General features: G+C 39.9%; 1 protein-coding gene across 5 annotated transcripts in view; it reads right to left on the reverse strand.

Annotated features, from left to right (window-relative positions):
* traf3ip1 (TNF receptor-associated factor 3 interacting protein 1) overlaps positions 1 to 12818 on the reverse strand; it is a 186969-nt gene that overhangs the window by 140685 nt on the left and 33466 nt on the right. For all 5 annotated transcript variants that reach the window (XM_069934308.1, XM_069934307.1, XM_069934306.1 and 2 more), the window contains exon 2: positions 10749 to 10817. In XM_069934308.1, the coding sequence (XP_069790409.1) occupies positions 10749 to 10817 (69 nt within the window). The remainder of the gene's footprint in view (positions 1 to 10748; positions 10818 to 12818) is intronic.

The raw sequence follows: 12818 nt of genomic DNA on the forward strand, positions 1-12818 counted from the left end.
GAAAATTTGGACTGAACAAAATGCTTTATTTGTAAATATCTTTAAAAATGTCTATTAGGAAGCTTAAATTTTACTGTCAATTGATCAAAAGAAGCAAAATTATGTTGAATAAAAGATCTTTAACTTTTTAAAAATATTTTTATTGAGTTTAACATAAATCCTAATACAAAGTCTTCTAATATAACAAACAGCTCATATCATATACATATCACAAATAAAATACAAATGAAAATAAAAAACCTATCCCTATTCCATCAATAATTAACCATCTGTTTCTTATAATATATTCCAATATAGTTCTAGATAGAAAATAAGTAAAACTAAATTAAACAATTCCTTTATCTAAACAATGGGTAAATTCTGTCTTATTTAATGATATGATCTATGACAGGGGTGTCAAACTCAAATTCACGGAGGGCCAAAATTAAAAACTTGGACTAAGTCGAGGGCCGAACTAAATATTTATTGAAAATTTTCAACAACATTTGCATGTTTTCTCTTCTTTCAACATATTTAATGTTAAACTTTAGGATATAACTTTAGGAGGATAATGTTACAGGTCAGGAGTAGGTAGCTCAAGTTCTCCCTTTGCTTGACCTGAGGGAAACATATTTGGTCCCTGTGGAGATGTAGTCAGCATTCACAGGCTGTGTCCATTTTGGCCTGCATCAGGACTCAGCATTTCCTGCTCACTCCTCAGGCTCTAGGCCTCTATTCACCCTCGACCCACCATCCCTCTACCTGACCAGTCCTTTACCCAACCTCTACTCACCCCTCACTCCACTCGCTCTGCCTCTACCCACCCCATCCTATACATGCCCCTCTACTGCCTCTCCCCTCAACCTGTTCCTCCCTCTACCCGTCTCTCACCCTCTAATCACCCCTCCCCTACTCGCCCTGCCCCTCCCCTTTTACCTCTTCCCTATCCACCCCTCCTTCTACTCATCCCTCCCTCTAACTGCCCCTCACACCACCATAACTTCCCCTGCCCATTACTCCTCACCTACACCCTCTGCCCACCTCTGCTTACCCACCCACTCAGGCCCAGCACGCTGCCGATCAGCCTTTGCAGACAGCCACCATCTCTCTTCACGTGCAGGGCCGAACCAGCCGTCCCTGGGGTCCGCGTGGGTGCAAGCGCTAAAGGCCGTGGCAACTGGGAGAAGTGCGCTCACGCTGTGGAAGGGCCATCCGGTGCCAGTCGCGCGGGGCTCGTGCTGCCCAGGGGCCGTGTGCAGCCTGCCATGCCCGTCGCGCCGACAGGAAATCACAGGCGCTCGCCAATCCGCCGCACCGCTCGACAGGTGGGAGAAGTGACTGGTTGTGCAGGGAGCCTTCCAACTGGCTTGCCAGCTGATGACATCGACAGACTTCTCGTGTTACAATTTCTCGTGTTACAATGGGGAAGGATGTGCAATGAAGGGGGAGGATGGTGGGGGTGACATTACCAAAAAACAGCATCGGCTCTCGCTGCAGGGCGGGCCACCTCTAATACATTTTTGAAATGATCTTGCGGGCCAAATATAATTATATCGCGGGCCAAATTTGGCCCGTGGGCCAGAGTTTGACGTGTGTGATCTATGACAACCATATTTAAACCCACATTTAGCTTTAATCTAAAAAAGATAAAAAGAAAAATAAAACCTAAAACTAAATCTAATCAAGGTTAACATGTAAAAACTGTGAAAATGTGGATTGAATAGCGACCTTCAGACACTAGACAGAGAATGTCCGGAGCATCCAGACTTCTTAAATCTTCCAATTATGATAGTAATCTATGAATAGGCTCCACATCTTGTCAAAATAAAACTTTCTATCTTTAATGTTATATCTAATTTTCTCCAAGCTCAAACAGGACATAAAATCATGTAATTGCTGGGCATGAGTAGGTGGGGAGTCCTCCTTCGATTTCATTAAAATTGCTAGTCCAGCTATCAACGAGGTAAAAGCTAGAATTTTTTCATGGGTTGAAGTCAAGAGTATATCCTCTTCTCAAGAAAAGCCAAATAAAAATAATAAAAGGCCATGGTTTGAATTTGATCTTTAAAATCTTTGATAAAGTCTGAAAAATACCTTTACAGAACTTTCCTAAATTAGGGCATTCCCAAAACACACGAATCAATGAGGTTTCAAAGATTTTACACTTATCGCATAAAGGATCAACATCTGGATTAAAAACGAGATATGTATGTAACCTATTCACCACCTTAAATTGTAACAAATGGTGTCATGCACAAAATGGGGATTCATTGATAAGGAAAACCAATCTTGATCTGGAAAAGATATATTTAAATTGTGTTCCAAATCATTCTTAATCCCAGTCATTGAAGCTATTTTTAAATCTGTTAAGTTATTATAAATAATTGATATTAATCCATGCTTGGAGAACTGCAAGTCAAAAAGTATATAAAAAATAATAATTTTTTCCGACATTCAAGGAAAATCAGAAAGCTTAGACTAAAACTTTTAATACCTAATATAGGATCATCTACAATATAGCTGGTAAAGGAAAAACTTTTAATATCCAAAAAATTTCTACATTTATTCTCCATCTATGCCTCATTATTGGATTATCTGTCAATTTAGAAAAGGAAATGGGTAAAAAAAAATCTAAAATTTCCAACATAAAAAATCAATTCCATTTCTACCCAAGAAGGGCAGTCAACTAATTTATCAAAATGTATCAATAAGAGCAAATTGACTGCCCATAGCCTTCCCATCCCTCTGCTCCACCCACATAGCCTCAGAAGATGAGCCCTCTGGTCTGTCCTGCCTGAGCACAGCTGTGATATTTTCCCTGACAAGCAATGCCACTTTTCCCCCTTTCATCCCCCTGCTCTATCACATCTGAAACAATGGAAGCCCGGAATATTGAGCTGCTAGTCCTGCCCCTCCTGCAACAAATTTTCACTAATGGCCACAATGTTATAATTCCATGTGTCAATCCACACTCAAAGCTTGTCTGCCTTTCTCACAATACTTCTTGGATTGAAATAGATCACCTGAGAAAATTTTCACCATATACAACTCTTTGACTTCTGACGTTTCATGCAATTTTCACAACATGTTTTCCCTCCTCCACTCCCCTATCTACACTGGCACTGAGATTCTGATCCCCTGCAAATCTAGTTTAAACCCCCCCAGAGCAACACCAGCAAACCTTCCCCCAAGGATATTAGACCCCTCCAGTTAAGATGCAAACTGCCCCTTTGGAATAGGACCTACCTTCCCTGGAGGAGAGCCCAATGATACAGAAACCTGAGCCCTTCCCTCTTGTACTATGTCTTTAGCCATGTGTTAAGCTCATTATCCTCCTATTTCTAACCTCATTAGCATGTGGCACAACCCTGAGATCACAACCCTGGAAGTCTTGACCAATTTTGTGCCTAACTCACTGAACTCTCTCTGCAGGAACTTATCACCATTCCTATCCATCTCATTGGTCCCTATGTGGATCATAACATCTGGCTGCTCACCCTCCCCCCTGAGAATTTCATGAACTCGATCAGAGATATCTCAGACCCTGGCACCAGCGACGCAACTTACCATCAGGGATTCTTGATCTATTCCAAAGAGCCTCTGATCTGTTCCCCTAACTATGGAATCTCCTATCACTACAGCTCCCCTCTTCTCCCTTTCCTTCTTAACCACAAGACCAACTCTGTGCCAGAAACTTCATCATCATGGCTCGTCCCTTAGGTCATCCCCAACAGTATCCAAAATTATATATTTGTTATTGAGAAGAACAGCCACAGGATGCCCTGCACTGACTGCTTGTTCCCTTTCCCTCTCCTGACTGTATCCAGCTATCCTCCTCCTGCCTCCTCGGAGTGATAGCATCCCTGTAACTGCTGACAATCTTTCTCAGTTTCTCGAATTATGTGGAGTTCATCCAACTCCAGCTCCAATTCCTTAATTCAATTTGTAAAGAGCTGCATCTGGTTGCACTTTTCACAGATGAAGCCAGCAGGGATACTGCTAGCTTCCCTGACTATCCACATTCTGCAAGAGGAGCATTCCTCTGTCTCGGCTGGCATTCCCACTGCCCATGACTAGCGGAAAAAAAATATTTAAGATAAATATAAACCTGCCGTTACCTGTGCCTACCTGCTGTATCATTTTTGTTCCATGAATAGGGTGGTCTTTCTTACTTCAGCTTCTGCACCACCATCTCAGCCTCTTCTCGTCAAAAGCCCTTGAGCCAAAGCCTAACTTCTCTGACCCAGCCTAATATACACTCACTTAGCTATACAATCCCTCACTTTTAATGATACCTAGGTCACCTCATCTTGACTGCCCAACTCCTAATAGAGCAATAGTCACTCCTAACCTGCCTTTCTCCTTAATCTTGCACATTATACTGCAAAGCATTTATCCAATTCAATTTTGAAATTCATACAAATTCCGCATCATTACCACGCTGAGTAAAAAATGCTTTTCTTTACATTCCTTTCATCTTTTATCGATGACCTAGATAATTTTTACCAGTGAAACATTTGCTAATAAAAAGTTTTCTTTTAAACCAGTTATGGTCTTGTTACTCTATTAAAACTACTCTCAAATTTTCTTTGCTCCAAAAAGCAAATGTTCCTGAATTTCCATAATCTATGGAAATATTACAGAAAATATTTCCTGTACCTTATCTTAGATCTTCATCTGCTTTTATAACCAGAATTGAACATAATCGTCCAGCCAACTGCCAATTTTCCTCCAGAGATGTTGCCTGACCCAGCAAGTTCCCCAGCTGTTTGTTTTTTTTTTCCCTCTAAATTGCAGCATCTCCATTCTCATATCGTCACATATGGTCAAATCTATATTTTATAAACTCATTGCACTTATACTCCATAACTCTTATTGTGAAATCCAGGATCCTGTGTGCTTTACTGAAATAAACTGCAACTTTCAAAAGATTTATGCATGAAGATCCTGAACTGTGACATTAATCTACATTGTCTCTCCTTTCTCTTTCTGCCAAGACTATTATTTCTATGCAAAAACCTTCATCAGTGTTTGTCCACCTATTCTACCAGTCTATCTGTGTCCTCGCAGTCGATCACTTCTCAATGTTCACTAAACTAAACCAGGGCTGCAGAAACATGTGGGAACATATGCACATTATACAATTAGTCTTTACAGCCAAAAATTTACAGTAGCCCTTTCTACACTAAAAAGTCACATTATTGCCATATATACGGCCCATCTTTGGAAGTCAGCTTGCTTGTTCACACAGAACAGAAAAAAAGCTGGGTCCTTGAGTCATTTTACACAGCAAGCTGGCTTCCCAAAGCAAAAGAGGCAGGACATGTAGCATAGCAGCGTCAGCATCTAATGTGATGTAAAACAAACTTGCCAGGAAGTGACTTTATTATATAATCAAAGTGGCGGTGGAACAGCAGATGTGTTTGCTAGCCTTGTACATTATGCCCAGTCTTAGAATGCAAGCAAATCTTCTGAGCATTGTAATCAACATTATTAATTAGGCATGTGATGTCACAAACGTGTGAAGAACAATCATGCGATCAGAGAATTTGAAGAGAAGCAGGAAGCAGTTTGAGGCAGAAAGACGTGCAGCCCTTAATTGCTTTAAACAGTAACATTTGGATCTTCTGAGTCAATTCACACTGGTATCTGACAGAAGAATGTGGAGAAGAGAGAGACCACAGGCGCTGATGTTCTGGGATAATATCCTCAACAACTTTGATGAAGAGGAATGGCAGAGTCATTTTCATACGTCTCAGAACATTTTTGACTTGGTATTGGAACTCATTGAGCGTCACCTGAAGCACTAAAGAACAAACTGGTGACAGCCTCTGGAATCTTGGCTCAGACTTGGTGTTAAGTTTGTGGTGGTATGCTACCCCATATAAATATTGATCCATCAGTTGTATTTTTGTTGTTGATCTCTTCACCGTGTTTGTGTTGGCACACTTGGTTACTGAAGCATTGAGGAGGGCCCTTTCTAAATGTTTTGTTGAACTGCCAAGTGGTGCATGCCTCTTGGAGGCAACTGATGGATTTGCAGAATGGGCCTATCCAATGTGTGCTGGTGCCATTGAATGCACACATATTCCCATCATTGCCTCCGTGAAGACATACAAGCCTACTACATTCGGAAAGGATGGTACTCAATTGTTCTTCAAGCTGTGGTTGAAACTTGGCCTGAGTTACAATTATCTATATTTATCAGTGAATGTGTTGCATATGTTGATCGATACATTAATCCCTTTGTTTTTCCAGCTTCACAGATGTGTACATGGGTTGACCAGACCCATGCAGAACCCATGCAGAACCCATGAGTTTTAGCCATTTCAGCCACCTACAGAAAGATGAATGGACCAGTATGTGTGAAGATACTGTGACTAAATTGATTAATGTACGATACAGTTTGGTGAATTATAATTTTTTTTTTTTACATCAGTTATATTTAACTCCGGAAAAGTTAAAAAGATATGGATTTAGTAATTCGGATTTATGTTTTCGCTGTGGGATTCAAATTGGTACTTTTTTCCATTCTGTCTGGTTATGTGATAAGGTTAAGTCTTTTTGGATACAAATTAAAGAGTTTTTGGAGGCTTTGTTAATGATTACTTTAACATTGGATCCAATGTGCTTTTTTTTTTAATGGGGAATATCATAACTTTGGCAAGAGATTTAAAAATTGATAAATCTCAGTGTGAATTTACTCGTTTAGTTTTAGCAGTGGCAAAAATGTATTGCGATTACATGGAAGAATTATATGGATTTGAATATGAATCTTTGGTATAATGAATTGAAAGCTTGTGTTTGTTTGGAAAAGATAACATAATTTACGTAATAATTATTCTTTTTACATCAAGATGTGGTCTCCATATTTGAGACGTATGGGTTTGGAAGTACAATATTTTTGGTGTTTTTAAAAAAAAAAATTGTAAAAGTTTGGCATACTCCACAGCAATGAATGAGTAACTGATGTATGTTTTTCTCTCCTCGCTAGAGGGTTTTTTTTTAAATATAGAGGGGTAAGGGGAGTGGGGTATATAGGGTTTATTTTCTCTTTTTTAGGGGGGTTGGGTTTATTTTCTTTTAGTGTGATTTTTTTTTTAATTATGTACTTTATATATTCATAAATAAAGTTTATTAGAAAAAGGCCAAAGATCAAGGCAGTTACCTCTTCGCACATGAATATACCCCACTGCACTGTATGTGTGGATCACACAATAAATTGTGCTATGATCACATGGAACCACATAGGATGCAATGACAAAGAAAAGTTTATGTTAAACTAAAAGAGTGGTTGACTGTTCCTACTTCAAATGAAACTTTTGACAAGTTCAAGGGGTTGTTTCTATCCTGTCATTATATAGTGGCCTCTAGAAAACATGAGTGAACTGATTTCAGAGGTTGCATAAGTTTTTCTAAATCTTCATTGCTCTGCCCACAGAAATCCAGAACTGTTAACGGAGTCAAAATCCCCGTGCATCTGATCGGAGACCCAGCTTATCCCCTCAGGAAGTGGCTATTGAAGGGGTTCACTAACCACTACGCCCGCAATCAACGGCAGCGAAACTTTAACTACCATTTGTACTCAGCAAAGATGGTAGTAGAGAATGTTTTTGGACATCTCAAAGAATGTTGGAGGTGCCTCGCCAAGCGACTTGACGTTTGTACCACTTTTGCATCCAATGTTGTTGTGCCTATTGTGTTCTACACAATATATGTGAGTTCAATAAGGAACACTTCTTGTCAGAGTGGAACATTGTGCTACCCGATCTCCCTGAGGCTGAACAAGCTGCTTATCAGGATGCACAAGCACACAGTCACCAGGCTCTCCGTGAAGCTATTATGTCCATTCTGTCAACTAATTCTGTAAAATGATTATGTCCACTGTGTGAATGTAAACTGATGAGGACCACAAATATCACCTTTTAGAAAATGTTTATGTCAAATGTCAGAAATCTTCTAATGACAACAAAAAAACACTAATTAGGAAATTTTTAAAAATGAAATGGCATCTGTGTTTTATGGTATGTTTTCTGGATTACCAGTGTTTTGAAGACCCTCTACTGCACGCATTCTCAGCCCAACATATCCTTCTCGACCAGCAGTGACCCAACTGAGTATACTACCACAAATGTCATCGATTAAATTTTTAATCTCATTAGCTTCAATTATAATGCTCACAGCCTATTAACTTTTTTTTTGCTTTAAAACCATTCACAGTTTGTACCTACTTACAATTTTTAAATAATCTGTGGTGGCACACCACAGCAGCGATCGAGCCAGCATTTCGGGCGGTGAGTGCAACGACAGGCCAGCAGTCCCCAACAAGCGAACCAGTGGGTGAACGGCAAAGGCAACTTAAAGGCCAGCAACTCCAAATAGGTGCTGGCCTTGATGCGCAGCCAACAGAGAGAGCGCACGGGGAAGGTCATTGTTCTGCAGGAAAGTGCCCGCGTGCAGAAAACCCCCTTTTGTTCTGCATGTTGTGACATCCGCCAAGAGGGCCCACGGTGGGAACAGTGCACATATAACTTTTGAGTCTGAGTCCCTAATAAAACTCAGAGCTTAACCTGATAACATTGTGTGTGTGTGTGTGTGTGTGTGTGTGTGTGTGTGTGTGTGTGTGTGTGTGTGTGTGTGTGTGTGTGTGTGTGTGTGTGTGTGTGTGTGTGTGTGTGTGTCTTCTTTAGAGTAGTGTGCGGCTACAAATCTATTCATTTGGAGTCTCACACATCTTTGTTATTTTATGACCTAATTATTCAGCATTTCAACTCCAATACATCTTTATTAAGAAAAAAAATAACTGCAGATCTCTCTCTCCAAGCTTCCTGGCTTTCACTGTTTTAATCACTCTGCTCCTTGCATGTTTCTGGTCCTGGATCATTTTCTGCATATATAGTTTCTGAATTTGAAGTTTACTGATTATACCTCATCACTTCTCATCCCTTGTAAGGATCCCATTGTTTTCTCACATTTCCTCCGAGAGAGCCAGCGAGCGAGAGCGAGAGCGAGAGCGAGATCAGTCTACAGTGTTACAGCCAGCAACAGCAGCTAGAACCGGATTGGAACAGGACAAGCTGGCAAGCTTGTGGAAAACCCCATTTGGAAAATGGTTTGTGAGTTCTTAGTTCAGTCTGGTCAAAGCCCTTGTGGGTCATGCAAGAAGACTGGCTGCCTAATGTTTCACTTGGAATAAGAGAAACAAGAAGGAACTCTCTGGTGACCTGAAAGAAAGAGGTTATCATCTGGAGTAACCTGAGGGTGCAAGTTTATTCATCATGACACTGAAGTAGCTGATGGAAGTAAATGCACAACAAATCTCTCTCTGAAAACCGACATCAACCTTCCTGAGCGGTAACCATTTACCTTTCAAGCACCAAAGTCTGGTGAACTTTATAAATGTTAAATTCTGTGCACAGTATAAGAATTACCTGCAACCAGTGAACTTGGAGGAATGAGAAGTGAGATTCAATTGTGAATCAAAGAACTTTTCTGAACTTACACGCACATTGCATACACATGCGCTTATAATTTGAAGGAGGGGTTAAGTTAGGTTAGTTAAGTCAATAGTGATAAGTTAAAGTGTGATTCTGTTTTCATATTTAAAGATAATTAAAAGCAACTTTTGTTTAAGTAACCATTTGTCTTGGTGAATGCCTATTGCTGCTGGGTTTTGGGGTCCTCTGGGCTCGTAACACACTTCATCCCACTTCCAGCCACATCAACCCCTCTCTACCCCTAAATGCTTTTCGCAGGGATACTTCTCGGAGGCTCCCTGATATATTCTTCCCTCCCCACCCATCCTTTCATCTCCCCCCAAGGCATTTCATGCTGTAACCACAAAGAGTGCAAAACCTGCCACTAGGTCTCCTCCCTCATCTCCATCCAGACCTGCAAATAGATTTTCCAGGTGAGGCAGAGCTTTACATACACCTCATCCAACTTACTACTGCATTCGGTGGAACTAGTGTGGCCTTCTCAACATCAAATGCAGGTTGGGTGACTGCTTCATTGACCACCTCCTTCTGTGGGTCTAAATTTGAGCTTCCTAAAGCCAACCTTTTTAACTCCCCAAACTATTCCAACAGTGACATGTCTGTCCTTGGCCTCATGCATTGTCCAGGTGAGGCCAAAAGTAAACACGAGGAACAGTACATCATATTCCTCTTGGATAGCCTTAAATCTGACAGCCTGAACGATTATTTTTCTAATTTTAGGTAACCCCAATTGATTCCAATGTCTCATTTCATCTCTTCTTTACCTGATCCAATATTTTAATTTTCTCTCACTCTGACTTTTCTTTCCGCACCCCACTTCCCAATGATTTCTCCCTCTACCTATGCACTTCTCACTTTCTGTCATTTATTGTATCAGCTTTGGGCCCATTCTCAAGCTTCTTTCCCCCTTTATAAATGTCACTTCACCTATAGAATCTTAGTCTTGATAAGCAGTTCAGACCCAAAATGTTGACTGCCCATTGATGCTGTCTGATCTGCTGAGTCCCTCCAGCATTTCTTTGTTTGATCAAGATTTAATGTTTATCTAAACCCCAGTTGAAGGCTACTTTCAACACCACCTGCTCTCATTCAGAAATTCTGTTTGGAACCTTTATTAAGGAGAGGCCAGCACTACAACTTTATGGCCTGACTCCTTCCCACTGAGATTACAAAATCGTCAAAATTACCTTCAAGTCAATTGTACATTAGATTCTATCTTGATAAACTTAGATAAATAAAAACTCTTTTCAATATATATAATTTTCCACTTACCTTAACATTGTCAGATTTCATCTCAAAGTCTGTATACAGTCCTTTCAAGAACCCGGTGATCCTTATAACCTATAAATAGTCAGAAAATATATACTTAAGTAATTCTCCTTATTTACTAATACAGGGATAAACCATTAATAACAACTCAGAAACCAGCACCTTTATCCTTCAAAATGGAATAATCACTCCCTTCTCATCAAACCAACTCTTAATTTTATTTCTTGCTGATTTTACCAGGGCTTTGAATGCACTGTCAACTCCCAGCACTGTGCTCCTGTTACAGTGGAATGGATAAATATTGGGAGGAATTTTGGTAAGATTACAGTAGGTTACATATACACACATTTTAAAACAGATCTTATTTGAAAGACTGAAGAATTAATATTCAATAACATTGCAGGATCTCTGGAGAATGTGATGCACATTTCACAAGTAGGTGCTAATTGAAATGACATTATGAAATGAATAGACCATTGCTTGTAGGAGACAAACTGGCTGTTAAAAATACCTACAGTGTGCATACAGAAAGCTCACTCCTGGGTTTTGTTTATCTAAGACAACATCTTGACCAAGGAGAAGTACTCCTGTTGTTTGCTGAAGAAGGTGGAGGTTTTGCAAATGAGAGAGTCACATGGGCTTTCTGGCAGTCTCAGTTGGAGAAAGAGAGAGAAAGACAAGCCCTCTCAGCTAGTGTGTGTGACACTGAAAAGCAGCTGAACAGTGCAAGCCAGGAAGCTGGTTGATAGCTGGAAGTGCTATCTGTCCTATGTTTCTCTTGGAATAAATGGAACAAAAGGAACTCTGTGGTAGCCTGAAAGAAAGAGATTACCATCTGGAAAACCCTGATGGGGCAAGTTTCATCAGCGAGACCTTGAGGTGACTAATGGTGGTACCTCAGTTGTGGAAATCCTGGAACAACAAACATCTCTCTGCAAACCCTAGAAGAACCTTCCTGAGTGGTAAACATTTACCTTTCAAGCACCAAAGCCTGGTTAACTTTATACATGTTAAATTTTGTGCACGGTATAAGAATTGCATGCATCCAGAGAACTTGGAAGAAGTGAGATTGAACTGTGAACCAAAAATCTTTACATTTACACACATTACATACACGTGCATTTAGAATTAGAAGGGGGTTAATTTGGGTTAGTTAAGTATAGAGTTAAGTTAAAGTTTGATTCTATTTTCATGCTTAAAATTGATTAAAAATAACTTGTTTTAAAAACTACGTCTTGGTGAATGTCTATTGCTGCTGGGTTTTGGGGTCCTTTGGGCCCATAACATTTTATGGGGGGATCGTCCACATTTAAAGTCCTCTTATACCCTCATAGATCTCATCCATCCTACAGGAAAAAAGTCAAATCCAACCAAATTCAAATGAAATGCCCTAAATCCATTGCACTTGTGGAGTACAACCTTACTTTCCCCCTCACTGTGTTCCACTGGCAATTCTTTTTATCCATTTGCTTAACCTTTTTGTCTCTAGTACTTTATAGACTGTGTTTTCCTGTCTGAACTTGCTTCATAACCATTTTTGTATTATTAACTGAGACGGAATATATGCAAGTCATCAATAAATGGTGCAAATAGCAGAAGCCCCAACAATGATCCCTGTAAAACTCTACCAATGACCACTTGCCAACAATAAAAAGCAATTTGTTCCTGCTGCTTTCTTCGCAGTTAACCGATCCGTGAGTGCTAGCTTTTTATGAAGCGTTCTATTGAATACCTTCTGCAAATTTAAATATGCTGTTATACATCCTACTAGTCAGTGTCCCAAATGATTCTAATTTGTCTGACATAATTTCTTTTCCAAACATCACATTTACACTTCCTAATCATACTGCTTTTAAAAACATTCCAATTATAATGTCCTAACAACAGATTTCTGCTTTATCTCCTTACTATTTTGAGCAGCAGTTAAATTTCCAGAATGGGTAAATTTTGGAAATATTACATGCTCTCTCCATCTACTTCTTTTAGAACACAGGTAACAACCAAGTAGAACCAGAAAGCTTGGAAATCTATAAGCTTGGACTTTACAGATATATCTGCCGATATGATCCTTTC

Source organism: Narcine bancroftii, chromosome 4, assembly GCF_036971445.1.
Source record: "Narcine bancroftii isolate sNarBan1 chromosome 4, sNarBan1.hap1, whole genome shotgun sequence".
Lineage (NCBI taxonomy): Eukaryota > Metazoa > Chordata > Chondrichthyes > Torpediniformes > Narcinidae > Narcine > Narcine bancroftii.